This window comes from Hemiscyllium ocellatum, chromosome 2 (assembly GCF_020745735.1).
Source record: "Hemiscyllium ocellatum isolate sHemOce1 chromosome 2, sHemOce1.pat.X.cur, whole genome shotgun sequence".
NCBI classification, from domain to species: domain Eukaryota; kingdom Metazoa; phylum Chordata; class Chondrichthyes; order Orectolobiformes; family Hemiscylliidae; genus Hemiscyllium; species Hemiscyllium ocellatum.
In genome coordinates this window covers 17,617-36,354 of record NC_083402.1, presented here as the reverse complement: position 1 = coordinate 36,354, position 18,738 = coordinate 17,617, and the positions used below count along the sequence as shown (strand labels likewise).

Below are 18,738 nucleotides of genomic sequence, written 5' to 3'. Positions count from 1 at the left end.
ATTGTTTATTTATCTGTTTGTTTTACATGCTTGCAGCGCACGCTCTGCCCATGTTCCGGGAACCCAGGCAGAAGAGCACCAGGAAACAGTTGGAGAAAGATCGACTTGATCCTGTGAAATCCCACAAACCAGAACCTCCAGTATCCGGACCAGGTACTGTTGGCATTATAGTTTCATCATCACTGTTGTAAGCTGTTGGGAGCTGCTGGATCTGAAAACTATATGTTGACTCGTGCTCTGAGTTACTGCGTGAGGTGTAATTTGAGCATCTCTTTGAGATATTTATGTCAGAGTTTCTGTTCCAGGGCGTGGTGGACGTGTTGGTACTCATGGTGGAACGTTATCATCATTTATTGTGAAAAACATCGCTCTGGATAAAACGGATGACAGCAACCCACGGGAAGCTATCTTACGTCACGCAAAAGAAGCCGAACAAAATCCATACTGGGTGGCTCCAGCCTATGTGAAGTGAGTCTGATCAGTGTCTGTCATTAAGGGTTTGTGACCTCACAGATTATGAAATGGTAGGGCCAATAAATCTCTCTCGCTTCTTTCTACAGCCCATCAGCCAGGGATTTCATCTCAAAAGCCTCTTTACCTTCTGTGCTCATTGCTTCCTCCACAGAACTATGAAACGATACTGAAGTCTCAGTCTTGCACTTTCATCAATTGTATTCAGCTGTGAAAACCAAGAGATAGCATTATGTACAAGAAAAACAGAAATTGCTGGAGACACTCAGCATCTGTGGGGTGAAAACAGAGTCAATATTTCAAGTCAGATGACTTTTCATGTGTTTAATGAAGAGTCACTGGACCCAAACGTTTGACTTCATTTGCACATGGATAGCAGTGAGGTGAGGGGTGCGTAGGTTAAGTTACTGTATTTTACATTAGGATTAAATCTCGGCACAACATCATGGGCCAAAGGGCCTGTTCCGTGCTGTACTTTTCTATTTTTTATGCTGCAAAACCCTCTGAGTTTCTCCAGCAATTTCTGTTTTTGTTTCAGATCTACTGTCCTTGTCCTTTAGATGGAAATGGGCCGTGGAAAGGTGCTGTCTTAGGATCTTTGGTGAATTTCTGCAGTGCATCTTATAGGTAGTACAAACTGAGCGTCAGTGGTGGAGAGGGTAGATATGGTGCCAATCCAGTGGGCTGCTTTGTCCGGGTTGATGTCAAGCTTCTGGAGTGTTGTTGGAGCTATACCAATTTATGTAAGTGGGGAGTATTCCATCACATTCCTGACTTGTGCCTTGGAGATGGTGGACAGAAATGGAATTATTGGTGCAGTATTCCTAGTCTCTGCATGCTCCTATAGCCACTTGTTTATGTAACAGGTCCGGTTGATTGTGGTGAATTCAGTGAAGAAAGCTCTGTTGAAAGTCAAGGCGTAGTGATGAGATTTTCTCTTATTGGAGATGGTCTTTCCCTGGTATTTGTGTGGTGCGAATGTCACTTGCCAGTTGTCAGCCCAAGACTGGATGTTGACATGTTTATCAGAGGAGTTCTAAGTGATTAGATTAGATTACTCACAGTGTGAAAACAGGCCCTTCGGCCCAACAAGTCCACACCGACCCGCCGAAGCGCAACCCACCCATACCCCTACATTTACCCCTTACCTAACACTACAGGCAATTTAGCATGGCCAATTCACCTGGCCCGCACATCTTTGGACTGTGGGAAGAAACCAGACTACCCGGAGGAAACCCACGCAGACACGGGGAGAATGTGCAAACTCCACACAGTCAGTCGCCTGAGGCGGGAATTGAACCCAGGTCTCTGGCACTGTGAGGCAGCAGTGCTAACCACTGTGCCTCCGTGCCGCCCACTAATGGTGCTGAATGTTGTGCAATAATTAGCAAACATCCACACTTCTGACTTTACAATGGAGGTAAAGTCATTGATGAACCAGCTGAAGATGGTTGTGCTTAGGACACTATATTGAGGAACTCCTGCGGAGATGTCCTGGAGCTGAGATGACTGAACTCCTATATAGCAGGTATAACTTCAACCAGCAGAGAGTTTGCCTCACTATACCCATTGATTCCAGTTTTGCTCAGGCTCGGTCAAATATGGCTTTGATGTCAATGGCTATCACTTTCACTCACCTCTCGAATTTAACTCTTTCTTCGACGTTTGAACCAAGGCTGTAATGAGGTCGGGGCTGAGTGGCACTGGAGAAACCCAAACTGGGCGTTGCTGAGCAGATGCTACCTGAAAGTACTGCTGATGGCACCTCCCATCTCTGAATTGATGATCAAGAGTAGACTGATGAGGCAGTGATTGGCTTTGTCCTTTTTGTGAACAGGACATTCTTGGACAATTTTCCACATTGTCTGGTAAATACCAGTTTTGTTGCTATATGGAACAGCTTGGCTAGGGGAGCAACACGTTCTGGAGTGCTGGTCTCCAGTTCTATTGCCCGAATGTTAGGACCCAAAGGCTTTGCAGTATCCAGTGCCTCCAACTATTCTTGATATCACATGGAATGAATCAGTTTGACTGAAAACTGTTACCTGTGTTGTCGGGGACTGCTTGAGAAGGCTGAGATATATCATCCACTCAGCACTTCTGGCTGAAGATCACTCAAATGCTTCAATCTTATCTTTTACACGGGGCTCCTCTCTCATAGAGGCTGGGAATCATTGTGGAGCCACCTCCTCCAGTGGTGTTTAATTGGGAGGATCATTTAGGACCAAGTGTGGCAGGACTGCACAGCTTAGAACTGATCCATAGCTCTGTCACTTGCTGCTTATGCTGTTTGGCAATGCAAGTGATTCTGTTTGGTAACTTCAACAGGTTGACTCATTTTTCGGTAAGCCCTCCTGCACTCTCAATTAAATCAGATTTGAGCCTTGACTTGATGTTAATGGTGGAGTGGCAAGATATGCCAGGCCATGAGGTTATGGATTGTTTTTTTGAGTATGCTTCTGATGACCCATATGGATGGCCAGTTTTCAGTTGCTGGATCTCTGCGAAGTCTGTCCCCTTCAACACAGTGACAATGACACGCAACACAGTAGAGGGTATTTTTAATGTGAAGGCAGGTCTTCATCGCCCCAGGACTGTGCAGTGGTCACTCGGACTGATATTGTCATGGACAGGTGTACCTGTACCAATAGCAGATTGGTGGGACTGAGGTCAAATATGCTTTTCATTCTATTGTTTCTCTCACCACCTGCTGCATCCCACTGTAATTGCAATGTCCTGTAGAACCTGATCAGCTCAATCAGTCGTGTTGTTGCCAAGACACTCTTGATGTTGGACATTGAAATTCCCCACCCAAAATACACTGTGCCCTTGCCATCCTCAGTGCTTCCTCCAAGTTTTGTTCAACATGGTGCAATACTGATTCCTTAGCTGAGGAGAGTGGTACATGGCAATCAGCAGGTTTCCTTGCCCATACTTGATCTGATGCCATGAGAGTTCATTGATTCTGGAGTCAATGCTGTGGACTCCCAGGGCAACTCTCTCCTGACTGATTAGTCTAATGTGCTGATGGGACAGGATATATCCAGGATGGTGATTGTGGTGTCTGGGGGGACATTGTCTATAAGGTATGATTCTGTGAGTGTGACTGTGTCAGGCTATTGCTTGACTAGTCTGTGAGACAGCTCTCCACAAGTTGGCGCTAGCCCCCAGATGTTACTAAGCAAGACTTTGCAGTATCAATAGGACTGTTTTGGTCATTTTCATTTCTGAAGTCTGGGTTAACGCCAGGTGATCTGTTTGGCTTCAGTTTTTTTATCAAGACTGCATAGAAATTGACACAACGAAGTGGCTTGCAAATATGAATTTCTACCTCCTTAGCCAGCTAGGGAACGCTGCAGTTTTTTTCCTAGCTTTTGCATGAGAAAGAATATATCTTTTCACTGTACCTGCGACACCTGCTCTTTGAGGTGTTGTTCAGTCATTGATTTCCAATCCTGTCCTTGCTCTGTTGAAGATTGCTGTCTGTCAAATGGTCCTCCAATAACATTTGATCCATTCGCTCATGTTATTTCCAAAAGCCAGGTCTAACAATGCATTTTTCCTTGTTAGGCTGGGCATATACTGCTGTAGGAAACTCACTGAACACAATCCAGGAACACCTGCCTCTCATTGCGCTTACCCTTCAAATATTTCAGCTCATATGTAATTGAAGTTCCCATTATGCCGACTGTATAATGCTGACAACTCGCTGTAATTTCCCTGCAGATTTGTTCCTCTACATCTTTTGTGGTCTGTAGACTGCACCTAGAAATGTAATTGTACACTTTTTATTCAGTACCTGAGCCAAATTGCCACTATCTTTGAATTCTGAGACATCTTCCTTCTCCAGAATTACAGTTGTTCCTTAAGTGACACTGCTATTCCTCCTTTCCTTTCTTTTCTGGCTTTCATAATCAACTTTTATCCAGGAATATTTAGCACCCAGTTTTGCCTTTCTTTTGCCTGTGACCAGTGGTGTTCCAAGGAATCCGTCTGGAACCACTGTTGTTTGTGATATATGTAAATGATTTGGAGGAAGGTATCAATTGCCTGATTAGCAAGTTTGCAGATGACACCAAGATTGGTGGAGTAGCAGATAGTGAAGGGGACTGCCAGAGCTACAGCAGAATATAGATAGACTGGAGAGATGGGCAGAGAAATGGCAGATGGCGTTCAATCCGGGCAAATGCGAGGTGATGCATTTTGGAAGATGCAATTCCAGAACGGACTGTACAGTAAATTGGAAAGTCCTGAGGAAAATTGACTTACAGAGAGAACTGGGTGTTCAGGTCCATTGTTCCCTAAAGGTGGTAATGCAGGTCAGTAAAGTGGTCAAAAAGGCATGCAGCATGCTTCCCTTCATTGGACGGGGTATTGAGTACAAGAGTCAGCAGGTCATGTTACAGTTGTACAGGACTTAGGTTTGGCCATGTCTGGAATACTGCGTACTGTTCTGATCGCCACATTACCCAAAGGATGTGGATGCTTTGGAGAGGGTGCAGAGGAGGTTCACCAGGATGGTGCCTGGTATGAAGGGCACTAGCTATGAAGAGAGGTTGAGTAGATTAGGATTATTTTCATTAGAAAGACTGAGGTTGAAGGGGGACCTAATTGAGGTCTACAAACTCATGAGAGCTATAGACAAGGTGGATAGCAAGGAACTTTTTCCCAGAGTGCAGAGCTCAATTACTAGGGTCCAAAAGTTCAAAGTGAGAGAGGAAATGTTTGAGGGAGATATGTGTGGGAAGTTCTTTACGCAGAGGGTGGTGGGGCCTGGAAGGTGTTGCCAGTGGAGGTGGTAGAGACTGGAACGATATCGCGTCATTTAAGATGTATCTAGACAGATACATGAATGGACAGGGAGCAGAGGGATATGGATCCTTAGAAAATGGGTGACAGGTTTAGATAGAGGATCTGGATCGGCAGAGGCTTGGAGGGCCGAAGGGCCTGCTCCTGTGCTGGAATGTTCTTTGTTCTTTGAGCTAGATCTCTGATACTGCTGCAACATCATAATCCCACACTGTAAGCTGCTTCAGTAATATCCCAACCTTCCTTAATATATTCAGTGCATGTATGTACATGCTTGTTAACCCTGTTTTGGACTTAATTTCTTTCTCCCCTTCTCTGACTTTCCCTATTTTCTTACTGTTTTTCTCTGCAAATGCCAGCTGTATCCTTGAGTATTTGGTGTGTCCTGCTAATTTCCTCTAATATTCTCTCTTAGCTCCCACATCCCTTCCAAGTTAGTTTAATGCCCTCTCAATTGAAGTAGCAAAATACCTTACAAAGATTTCAGTACCAACTCTGTTTAGCTGCAACCTGTCTGGCTTGCACATCTTCCTCAGGACCAGAGCCAAGCCCAGTCTCCCAGGAATCTAAAGCACTCCTTCTGCACCATCTTTCCAACCAAGAGTTTATCCTGTTTATCCTCTTAATACCTGGAGTACTGCGTGCAGTCTTGGTCTCCAAATTTGAGGAAGGACGTTCTGGCTATTGAGGGAGGTGCAGCGTAGGTCAACGAGGTCAATTCCTGGAATGGTGGGACCTATCATATGTTGAAAGATTGGAGCGACTGGGCTTGTATACTCTTGAGTTTAGAAGGATGAGAGGGGATCTGATGGAGATGTATAAGATTATTAAAGGATTGGACACTCTGGAGGCAGGAAGCATGTTTCCGCTGATGGGTGAGTCCAGAACCAGAAGACACAGTTTAAAAAATAAAGGGTAGGCCCATTTAGAACAGAGTTGAGGAGAAACTTCTTCACCCAGAGAGTGGTGGGTGTGTGGAATGCTCTGCCCCAGAGGGCAGTGGAGGCCAAGTCTCTGGATACTTTCAAGAAAGAAATGGATAGAGCTCTTAAAGATAGTGGAATCACGAGTTATGGGAATAAGACAGGAACAGGATACTGATTGTGGATGATCAGCCATGATCAAAATGAATGGTTTTGATTCGGCTCGAAGGGCCGAATGGCCTACTCCTGCACCTATTGTCTATTTCTATACTTACTTGTGCATAGCACTGGGAGTAATCCAGAGATAACTACATTTTTGATCCTGCCTGAACTCTATCTACAAGGCAGAAATGTGACGGAATACCCCCCAATTGCCTTAATGAATGCAGTTTAAATAACACTGAAGAAATTTGACACCATCAGAGATAACAGCAGCCCTTTTGAATAATTCCACATCCACCAAATATTTATTCCCTCCACCACTGATGTTGAGAAACAGCAGTGTGTACTACCTACAGGTTGCACTGCAGAAATTTACCAAGGTTCCTTTGTTAGCACTTTCCAAGCCTTCAACCGCTTCCATCTACAACGATAAGGGCAACAAATGCATGGGAACACCACCACCTACAAGTTCCCCTCCAAGCCGCTCACTATCCTGGCTTGGAAAGATATTGCCATTTCTTTATGTCGCTGTGTCAAAATCCTGCACTACTTTAAAAGTAAAATACTGTAGATACTGGAATTCTGAAGCAAACACAAAAATGGAGAAACTCAGTTAGTTTGGCAGCAACTATGTATTGAGAAAGAGTTAATGTTTTCAGGATGGTATGGCTCTTCAAGAAACCTGAAAGGATAGTAGAGCCAGAACCATATTAGAAGGGTATCTGAATATACACCTGATGTTCCATTATTTTGAGGTAGGTTGGAGCATGGAGTAATCAGATCAATCATGATCTTATTTAATGGAAGAACAGTCTCGAGGCCCAGCTGATCTCCTCCATTCCTTCTGTATTGAGGTGACCATAACAAATAGGAAAGGGAGGAGGCAGTTCAATCCCTTAAGCCTACTTTGCTATCTAAGAGGGTCATGGATGATTCAACATTCCTAATCTCCACATTCCTGCCTTTTCCTCTTAACCCTTGATTCCCCAGATGTCAAGAATCTATCTTAGCCTTAAATAAACACTGAGCAAAGAAATTCCTTTTTATCTCAGCCTTAAATTACTGTCCTTTTCTGCTGAGACTAAACAGTCTTGCCCTGGACTCTCCGATGAGAGAAAAATGTTCCAACATAATTTCCCAGCTCTTACATTCTACACCTTAGCTAATAAAGGATTTTATTCTGAGGAAGGGTCACTGGACCCTAAACATTGACTCTGATTTCTCTTCACAGATGCTGCCAGACCTGCTGAGCTTTTCCAGCCTTTTCTGTTTTTGTTTCTGATTTCTAGCATCCACAGTTCTTTCAGTTTTTGTAAAGGATTTTTAATCACTCTGCCAACCTGTCATGCTACCTTCAGGGATCTGTGGACATTCACCCTTACTTCCTATACACTTCTCAGTACTCTCTCATTAACAAAGGCAAAGAAATCAACAATTAATCTCCCAAATGTCTCATTTCACTCTTCTCCAGATTGAATTCTGTTTGCCACTGCCCCAGCCACCTGACCCGTTCATTAAAATCTTCCTACCATATCCACTCCTCTCTTCACTGTCAGACATCAAACTTCTTGATCATAACTCTTGCATTTAAGTCCAAATTGTTATTTATACTAGGAAGAGCGAAGGACATAATGCTGAATATTGTGGAACTCCACTGGAACTAGCCTTCCAGTTACAAAATGAACAGTAAGCTGCACACATCATCCTTTCTTGGTACCTTAGTTCTCACGAAGGCTTTTGATCTTGTCAGCAGAAAGTGACTCTGGAACTACTGCAGAAAATCAGCTGTCTACCTGGACTTTGTTTTGTCTTTGCAGGAGAACCTGCACAGTTTCCTCAGTTATAATTGAGCAGCATCAGTCACTGCCCAGATGAAAAGTTGGGGAAAGCAGGACTGCACCTTGCTGCCCACATTCTTTGCATATTTTCCTCTACCCTCGACCATAGAAGTAGGGACAGGAGTAGGGAAATGGGAACAGGAGTAAGCCATTTGACCCCTGGAGCCTGCTGTGCCGTTCACTCTGATTATTGCTGATCCAGCTGTTCCCATGTGCTACCCTTTCACTGTAACTCTTGATTCCCCTATTGATGAGGAATCTATCTATCTTAGCCTTAAATATACACAAGGACTCTGCCCCACAGCTCTCTGTGGGAGGGAATTCCAGTGACACTCAAGATTCTGAGAGAAGATATTCCTCATCATGCTCAGTCTTAGATTGGTGCCCCTTAATTCTGAAACCAGGCCCCCTCTGGTCCACCCCTTGCCCATGCAGGGAACATCCTTTCAGTGTTTGCCCCGTCAGGTCCCTTAAGAATCCTGCATGTTTCAGTATGCTCACCCCTCATTCTTCTAAATTTCAATGAGTGACGTCCCAGCCTGTATAATCTTTGCTCATAAGACAGTCCCTCCATGCTGAGAGTCTTCCTAGTGAACCTTCTCTGAATTGTCCCTAATGAAATTATATCTTTTCTTAAATAAGGGAACCCAAATTGCTCAGGTACTCCAGATGTGATCTCAGCATCACTGTGCACAGTGATGACTACGATACTTAGGAATGATGAAGGGCTTTTGCCCAAAACGTCAATTTTCCTTCTCCTCGGATGCTACCTGACCTGCTGTGCTTTTCCCGCACCACTCTAATCTCGACTCTCATTTCCAGCATCTGCAGTACCTTTTGCCACAGGAGTAGGCCATTCAGCCCTTTGAGCCTGCCCCATCATTCAATAAGATCATGGCTGATCATGCAACTTGAGACTGCAGCGATTCAAGAAGGTAGCTGGCCAGCCAGCAACACCCAAGTCCCACAAATGAAGAAAAAAAGTATCACATTCCTAGTTTCTCCCCTTGATCTCTTTAGCTACAAGGGCCACATCTTGCTCCCTCCTGAACATATGTAATGAACTGGCCCTGACTACTTTCTGTGGTAGAGAATTCCAATGGTTTAGAACTCCACTGTCACTGATTATCGACCTGCAAAAGAGCTCCTCATCCCCATTCGCTGTTTCCTCCTCATTGAACAATCGACCTGTAGTTCCCTCCTTTTTGCCTCTTTCCCTTTTTGGATAAGGGTATTAACATATTTAGTTTTCCAGTTCTCCGGTATTGCTTTAGAATCCAAGGATTTTTGGAATATCATCTACCACTGAGCGATGTTTGGGGCATTTGGAATTCTCTGCCCTAGTAGACTTTGGATTCTCCATTGAGGACTACAAATGGTCAGTTAGGGAATAGAGAGTTATAGGAATGTGGAGTTCATGTTTTAAAAAAAAGCCTTGATTATATTGCACAGCAAAACAGGCTCGATAGCTACTCATGGTCCTGCATTCCACTTAGAGCACATTTTCAGATGGTGTTCCAAATTTCACATGTGCCCTGTGCTCCCTTCACTCTTGTTAACCTCTCCGTCTGCACCTTCACTCATCCTCTGGCCTCTGTGTTGTCCTCACCCTCATTTTCTCATTTTGGATTTCAGGACTCAGCCACATGCTGTGTTTGCAGCCCCAGAGACCGAGGAAGAGATGGAGGATGATGAGCCTGAGTGGAAGAAACGCAAACTTTGAGCGCAGTATCGACCAATGAGATTGGCAGCATCTTGGCTGGTTTCACATCTCTGTTACTTCTTTCTATGGTTGGCAGAGCACAGGGATTGTTGGGAACATCAGTTGAGGGAGGTGGATAATGAATGAGTGAGTACAGGATACTAAGGTGTATGGATTATATTTGGTGAAGGAGTGGGTTTTAGAGGGTTGGATGAATGAGTTGACATGGGCAGGATCAATAGGGCATAGGTGAGGGGAACAGTGGAGATTAATATACTGTCCTTTTCTCTTTGCAACTGTGTCACATGTCCTGCTGTTAAATTTTAATCTTTTCTGATGTTCTTATTTTATGTTAATAAAATCTGATGCTGAAAGATCCAGCCTCTGAGCTTAAGCTAAATACTGTTCTTTTTGTGGGTTCTCATTCCTGATGAAGGGCTTATGCCCGAAACATCGATTCTCCTGCTACTCGGATGCTGCCTGACCAGCTGTACTTTTCCAGCACCACACACTCGATTCTGAGTGAGTGGTTCAATTACAACCTGAACTGGCCTTGAGAACGATATAGGCCTTGATTAAGTGAAAAATGCCACTTTCGGAGCATGGCAAAGAGCCAATATTCAAAGATCAAATTATTTTTACCCATTTTCAGTGCGGAGAAAGGGCATTCAGCCTGTTGCGTCTCCAATCATTCCACAAGAATCTGTTGTATTTTCCAGCTCGTGGTATACAGCCCTGAAGGCTATAACAGTGCAAGTGAATATCTAATTACTGGTTCAATGTGATAAGAGCTCTAATTCAACTACCCCTTTTTTTAAGCACTGAGTTTCAACTCCCATCACAGTCAGTTTAAAACTTCTCCACTCTCCTGTTAGCCTCTACCCTCCTGCCTTAAATCTATTGCTCCTGGTTAGAGATCTCTCTACAAATAAAAAAAATGTGCCTTCCTGTCAACTCTGTCTATTCCCTTACTAACCTTAAACACTTCTATCAGATTCTTTCTCAACCTTTGCTGTTCAAAGGAAAACTACTCGAGCCTATGCAAACTTTCCTCACTGCTTAGACCCTCCAGCCCTGACAGCATCCTAGTAAATCTCTCCTGCATCCTCTCTTGTACAATCATTTCCTTCCTATTAGAACAGTAATGGCCATGCTAAATTGCCCGTAGTGTTAGGTGCATTAGTCAGGGGTGAATATCATGGAATGGGTCTGGGTGGGTTGCTGTTTGGAGGTCGGTGTGGACTTTTTGGGCGGCACGGTGCAAGCACTCCTGCCTCACAGCGCCAGAGACCCAGGTTCAATTCCCGCCTCGGGCAACTGTCTATGTGGAGTTTGCACGTTCTCCCCGTGTCTGCATGGGTTTCCTCTGGGTGTTCTGGTTTCCTCCCATAGTCCAAAAATGTGCAGGTCAGGTGAATTGGCCATGCTAAATTGCCCTTAGTGTTAGATGAAGGGGCAAGTGTAGGGGTATGAGTGGGTTGCGCTTCGGCGGGTCGGTGTGGACTTGTTGGGCCAAAGGGCCTGTATGTAATCTAATCTAATTTCAATGTTGTGGCCATTTCGTAGACATGGATACACCAGGGAAAGGAATGGTTGTTGCAGGTTCTGGGATGTAGATGTTTAAAATTAGATTAGATTAGATTAGATTACTTACAGTGTGGAAACAGGCCCTTTGGCCCAACAAGTCCACACCGACCCGCCGAAGCGCAACCCACCATACCCCTACATATACCCCTTACCTAACACTAAGGGCAATTTAGCATGGCCAATTCACCTGACCCGCGCATCTTTGGACTGTGGGAGGAAACCGAAGCACCCGGAGGAAACCCACGCAGACACGGGGAGAACGTGCTAACTCCACACAGTCAGTCGCCTGAGTCGGGAATTGAACCCGGGTCTCAGGCGCTGTGAGGCAGCAGTGCTAACCACTGTGCCACCGTGCTGCCCACAAAATGGTAGAAGATTGTAAAAGAGAAGGAGCTGTTAGTCAAGAACAGCATTCCAGTGACAGAAAGGACATTTGAGGACTTATCTACTAAGAATTATGGGCTGAGATTAGAAACAGGAAAGGTAAGGTCACCCTGTTGGGAGTTTTCTATCAGCCTCTGAATCGTTCCCAGGATGTAAAGGAAAGAATAGCAAAGGTGACCCTCGATAGAAGCAAGAGTAACAGGGTAGTTGTTATGGGGGACTTTAACTTTCCAAATATTGACTGGGAATACTATAGTTCAAGTACTTTAGAGGGTCAGTTTTTGTCCAGTGTGTGCAAGAGGATTTCCTGACACACTATGTAGACAGGCCAACAAGGGGCAAGGCCACATTGGATTTGTTACTGGGTAATGAACCCAGTCAGGTGTTAGATTTGTAGGTAGGTGAACACTGGTGATAGTGACCACAATTTAGTTATGTTTACATTAGTGATGGAAAGGGATAGGAATATACAGCAGGGCTAGAGTTATAGTTGTGGAAAAGGCAATCATCATGCGATTAAACAAGATGTCTAATACTTGGTCAGATACTTGGTAGTGTGGATGAGCAGAGGGATCTTGGTGTCCATGTACCCAGATCTCTGAAAGTTGCCACCCAGGTAAATAGTGCTGTTATTGGTGGAGGAATTGAGTTCCGGAGTTCTGAGGTCATGTTGCAGTTGTATAAGACTCTGGTGCGGCCGCATCTGGAGTATTGTGTGCAGTTTTGGTCGCCATGCTATAGGAAGGATGTGGAGGCACTGAAACGGGTGCAGAGGAGGTTTACCAGGTTGTTGCCTGGTATGGTAGGAAGACCGTATGAGGAAAGGCTGAGGCACTTGGGGCAGTTTTCATTGGAGAAAAGGAGGTTTAGGGGTGACTTGATAGAGGTGTACAAGATGATTAGGGGTTTAGATAGGGTTGACAATGAGAACCTTTTTCCACGTATGGAGTCCGCTATTATAAGGGGGCATAGCTTTAAATTAAGGGGTGGTAGGTATAGAACTGATGTTAGGGGTAGATTCTTTATTCAGCGAGTCGTGAGTTCATGGAATGCCCTGCCAGTAGCAGTGGTGGACTCTCCCTCTTTATGGGCATTTAAACGGGCATTGGATAGGCATATGGAGGATAGTGAGCTAGTGTAGGTTAGGTGGGCTTGGGTCGGCACAGCATCGAGGTCCAAAGGGCTTGTACTGCGCTGTATTTTTCTATGTTCTATGTAGGATGCATAGGATGGGGCAGGAAACTACAGGGGATGGGCACAATTGAAACGTAGAGCTTATTCAGGACCAGCTCCTGCAATGGCAAGTTGTGCATGGAGTTAGGGTAGATAGGGGAAGCGCTAAATGAATACTTTTCGTCAGTATTCGCATAAGAAAAAAAGCAATGTTGTCGAGGAGAATACTGAGAAACAGGCTACTAGACTAGATGGGATTGAGGTTCACAAGGAAAGAGGTGTTAGCAGTTCTGGAAAGTGTAAAAATAAATAAGTCCTCTGGGCTGGATTGCATTTATCCTAGGATATGTGGGAAGCCAGGGAGGAGATTGCCAAGCCTTTGGCTTTGATCTTTATGTTGTCATTGTCTACAGGAATAGTGCCAGAAAATTGGAGGATAGCAAATGTTGCTTCACTGTTCAAGAGACAACACTGGAAATTATAGACCTCTGAGCCTTACTTCGGTTGTGGGTAAAGTGTTGGAAAAGATTATAAGAGATAAGATGTATAATCATCTAGAAACATGGTTTTGCCAAGGGCAGGTCATGTCTCACAAACCTCATTGAGTTTTTTAAGAAGGTGACCAAGCACTTAGATAAGAGTAGGGATGATGTCAGCTTGTACAAAGAAACATAACCACAAATTGAGGGCTGATAAATTTAAGACAGATGTCAGAGGCAGGTTCTTTATGCAGAGAGTGGTAAGGGCGTGGAATGCCCTACCTGCTAATTTAGTCAACTCAGCTACATTAGGGAGATTTAAACAATCCATAGGTAAGCACATGGATGACTTTGGGATAGTGTAGGGGGACGAGCTAAGAATAGTTCACAGGTCGGCACAACATTGAGGGCCGAAGGACCTGTTCTGCGCTATATTGTTCTATGTTCTAATAAGTTGATTAAGGATAGTCAACATGGTGTTGTGAAGGGTAGGTTGTGCCTCACAAACTTTATTGAGCTCTTTGCGATGGTACCAAACAGGTGGATGAGGGTAAAGCGGTTGATGTGGTGTATATGGATTTCAGTAAGGCGCTTGAAAGGTTCACCACAGTAGCCTATTGCCCAAAATATGGAGGCATGGGATTGAAGGTGATTTATCAGTTTGGATCAGAAATATGTTAGCTGAAAGAAGACAGAGGGTGGTGGTTGATGGGAAATATTCATCCTGGAGTTCAGTTGTTAGTGGGGTACCACAAGGATCTGTTTTGGGTCCACTGTTGTTTGTCATTTATATAAATAACGTGGATGAAGGCATAGAGGGATGGGTTAGTAAAGTTGTAGATGACACGAAGGTGGGTAGAGTTGTGGATAGTGATGAAGTATGTTGTGGGTTACAGAGGGACATAGATAAGCTGCAGAGCTGGGCTGAGAGGTGGCAAATGGAGTTTAATGTGGAAAGGTGAGAGATGATTCACTTTGGAAGGAGTAACAGGAATGCAGAGTACTGGGCTAATGGTGAGATCCTTGGTAGTGTTGATGAGCAGAGGGATCTCGGTTTCCAGGTACATAAACCTTTGAAAATTGCCATCCAGGTTAAAAGGTTGTTAGGAACGTATACAGTGTGTTAGCTTTTATTGGTAGAGGGATTGAGTTTTCGAGCCATGAGATCATGTTGCAGCTGTACAAAACTCTGGTGCGGCCACATGTGGAGTATTGCGTACAGTTCTGGTAACTGCATTGCAGGAAAGATGTGAAAGCATTGGAAAGAGTGGAGATGATATTTACCAGGATGTTGCCTGATATGGAGGGAAGGTCTTATGAGGAAAGGCTTAGGGACTTGAGGCTGTTTCATTATAGAGAAGAAGGTTAAGAGGTAACTTAATTAAGACATATCAGATAATCAGGATTAGAGAAGGTGGTGAGTGAGATCCTTTTTCCTCAGTGGTGATGGCTAGCACAAGGGGACATAGCTTTAAATTGAGCGTGATAGATATGGACAGTTTCTTTACTCTGTGTCCTGGGACGTCCTGCCTGCAACAGTAGTAGACTCGCCAACATTTAGGGCATTTAAATGGTCATTGGATAATAATGGAAAAGTGTAGGATAGGACAAAGAACAAAAAATTTACAGCCCAAGAACAGACCCTTCGGCCCTCGAAGTCTGTGCCGATCTAAATGTACTTTCTAAACCTGTCGGTTAATTCCTAAGGATCTGCATCTGTCTGCTCCCCATCTACTCATGCATCTGTCCAGACCCACCTTAAATGAGTCTACCATGCCTGCCTCTGCTGGCAACGCATTCCGGACACCCCCCACCCTCTGTGTACTTTCTGCGTTTATCCCCCTTAAACATATCATCTCTTACCTTGAATGGTGACCTATCGTTACTGAATCCTTCACCCTGGGAAAAAGCTTGTCTCTATCCACCCTGTCTATACCCTTCATGATTTTGTAAACCTCAATCAGGTTCCCCTCTCAAACTCCTTTCATCTAATAAAAACAAACCTAACTTACTCGACTTCTCTTCATAGCTAGCACCTTCCATACCAGGCAATACCCTCGTAAGTCCTCTCTGCACCCTCTCCAAAGTGTCCACATCCTTTTGGTAATGTGGCGACCAGAACTGTACACAGTATTCTAACTGTGGCTGAACCAATGTCTTGTACAATTTTAACATGACATGCAAGCTCTTATGCTCAATACCCCATCCAATGAAGGCAAGCATACCATATGCCTTCTTGACCGCTCTATCCACCTGTACAGCAACCTTCAGGGTACAATGAACTTGTACTCCTAGATCTTGTTATTTATTAATTTTTCCCGAGGCTCTTCAGTTTACTGTATAATTCGCTCTAGAATTAGATTTCGCAAAGTGCATCACCTCACATTTGCCTGGATGGAACTCCATCTGCCACTTTTCCGCCCAACTCTCCAGTCTATCTATATCCTCTTATATTCTTCGACAGTTCCCTACGCTTTCTGTTACTCCACCAATCTTCGTGTCACTTACAAACTTACTGATCAGACTAACAGTGCCCTCTCCCAGGTCATTTATGTATATTACAAACAGCAGTGGCCCCAGCACCGATCCCTGTGGAACACCACTGGTCACCTTTCTCCATTTCAAGAAACTCCCTTCAACTACTACTCTCTGTCTCCTGTTGTTCGACCAGTTCTTTATCCACCTAGCTAGAACACCCTGCATACCATGTGACTTCACTTACTCTACTGGTTTACAATGGGGAACCTGATCAAACACCTTACTGAGTCTATGTATATAATATCAACAGCCCTTCTTTCATCTATCAACTTGGTCACTTCCTCAAAGAACTCTATTAAGTTGGTAAGGCATGATCTCCCCCACACAAAACCATATTGCCTATCACAGATGAGCCCATTATTTTCCAAATATAAATAGATTTTATCCCTCAGTACCTTCTCCAGGCTCACTGGTTGTAGTTACCTGGAATATCCCTACTACCCTTCTTGTACAGGGGGACAACATGAGCAACCCTCCAGCATCTCACCTGTGTTTAAGGATGCTACAAAGATATCTGTCAGGGCCCCAGCTATTTCCTCTCTCGCCTGCCTCAGCACCCTGGGATAGATACCATCTGGTCTGGGGATTTGTCCACCTTAATATCCTTTAGCCTATCCAATACATCTTCTCTACTTACGTCAATATGATCCAGACTAATCAAACTTCCATCTCTAATCTCAACATTCAATATGTTCCTCTCTTCAGTAAACACTGATGCAAAGTAATCATTCAGAATCTCACCATTCTCTCAGGTTAGGCTGCAGCCTTCCTTCCTTATCCTTTAGTGGACCAATCCTTTCTCTAGTTACCCTCTTGCTTCTTACGTATGAATAAAAGACCTTGGGAATCTCCTTAATTTTGCTCACTAAAGTTGTCATGACCCCTGTTAGTCCACTTAATTCCTCGTTTAAGATTGATCCTACTCCCAATTCTCCTCCAAGGCCCGTTATGTTCGTAGCTTACTGGACCTAATGTATGAACCTCAGTAAGACTGAGACTACGCGATTTCAAGACCCTCACCCATCCTAGCTTACTCCAAGCAAATGTACAATCTCTGGAGAACAAGGTGGATGAACTCAGATCATGGCTCAGCTTCCAGCGTGAACTGTGGGACTGCTGTGCACTCTGCTTCACAGAAACCTGGATCAACCCATCCATTACCCCCTGCGCACTTCAAGCTGATGGTCTTTCTATCCATCGTATGAACCATACAGCATCCTTGGGTAAGACAAAGGATGGAGTTGTTTTTAATCAACAACTTGTGGTGCATGGACATTGCAACCCTGGGCAGCCATTGCTCCCCAAACCTTGAACTCCTTATCATCAAGTGCCATCCCTTCTATCTACCACAGGAATTTCCCGCTGCTACACTAACTGCTATGTACATACCGCCACAAGCAAAGGTTGAGGAAGCTCTGGAGGTGCTGTACTCCACCACTAACACCCTGGAGATGGAACACCCCGAGGCCCTGTTTATTGTAACTGGTGACTTCAATCAAGCCAATCTAAGGAAGGTATTGCACCAAGTACCACCAGAACATTACCTGCCCCACCAGGGGCCCGAACATTTTAGACCACTGCTATACTACTGTGAAAGATGCCTACTGCTCCATCCTGGCCCTCATTTCCGGAACTCTGACCACAATACCGTGTTTCTCTTCCGGCTTACAGGCAAAAGCTCAAGCAGGAGACCCCCCCTCAGGGATACAGGTCCAGGGCTGGTCGGAGGACACAGAGGATCAATTCCGGTGCTGTCTGGAATTGGCTGATTGGGCCGTGTTCAAACAGGCTGCAGGTACCTTGGACGAATACGCCACCACCTTCACAGCCTTTATCAGCAAGTGTGTGGAGCACTGCATACCGAGGAAGTCAATCCGGGTGTTCCCCAACAGGAAACTCTGGATGAACCAGGACATACAGAACCTGCTAAAAAAAACAGGTGTGAGGCCTTCAGATCAGGAGACCCACTCAAATATAAGGAATCCAAGTATGACCTTCGCAGAGCCATTAAGACAGCCAAGGACCAATACCGATCCAAACTAGAGACCCAGACAGACACCCGGCGACTATGGCAAGGACTCAATGACTTCACAGGTTCTAAAAAGAGACAGTGCAAGATAGCAGACGATGACATATCCCTCCCAGATTGTCTCAACGCTTTCTATGCTCACTTTGAGTAGTATTTCAGTAGAGAAGTAACACCTATTCTGACAAGTCCTGACAAACTTATCCCAAAAGTCACTGCATTAGAGGTCAGATCAGTTTTCCTCCGTGTGAATCCCAGGAAAGCGATGGGACCAGATGGAGTACCAGGCCGTGCACTCAGAGCATGCACAGATCAACTGTCTTCTCCAACATCTTCAACCACTCCCTGCAGCCGGCCACTGTCCCTGCCTGTTTTCAAGAAGACCAACATCATCCCTGTGCCTAAGGTGGTTCATACAGCATGTCTCAATGATTACCGCCCAGTGGCCCTAACTACGGTGGTCATGAAGTGCTTTGAAAGGTTGGTCATGGCATTAATCAACTCCAGCCTCCCCACTACTCGACCCACTCCAATTTGCCTATCGGATTAACAGATCCAAGTCAGATGCTGTATCACTTGCCCTTCCCTCCTCTCTAGAACATTTTGACACTAAGAACATCTACCTAAGAATCCTTCTCATTGACTA

At 44.7% G+C, this 18,738-nt stretch overlaps 1 protein-coding gene across 2 annotated transcripts in view; it reads left to right on the top strand.

Moving 5' to 3' along the window:
* The window catches only part of LOC132826318 (WD repeat-containing protein 70), a 209,799-nt gene extending 199,494 nt beyond the window's left edge, over positions 1-10,305 (top strand). For both annotated transcript variants that reach the window (XM_060842153.1, XM_060842145.1), the window contains exons 16-18: positions 37-153; positions 306-468; positions 9,839-10,305. In XM_060842153.1, coding sequence (XP_060698136.1) covers positions 37-153; positions 306-468; positions 9,839-9,926 — 368 coding nt within the window. In that variant the 3' untranslated portion in view covers positions 9,927-10,305. The remainder of the gene's footprint in view (positions 1-36; positions 154-305; positions 469-9,838) is intronic.
* Positions 10,306-18,738: the final 8,433 nt, after the last annotated feature.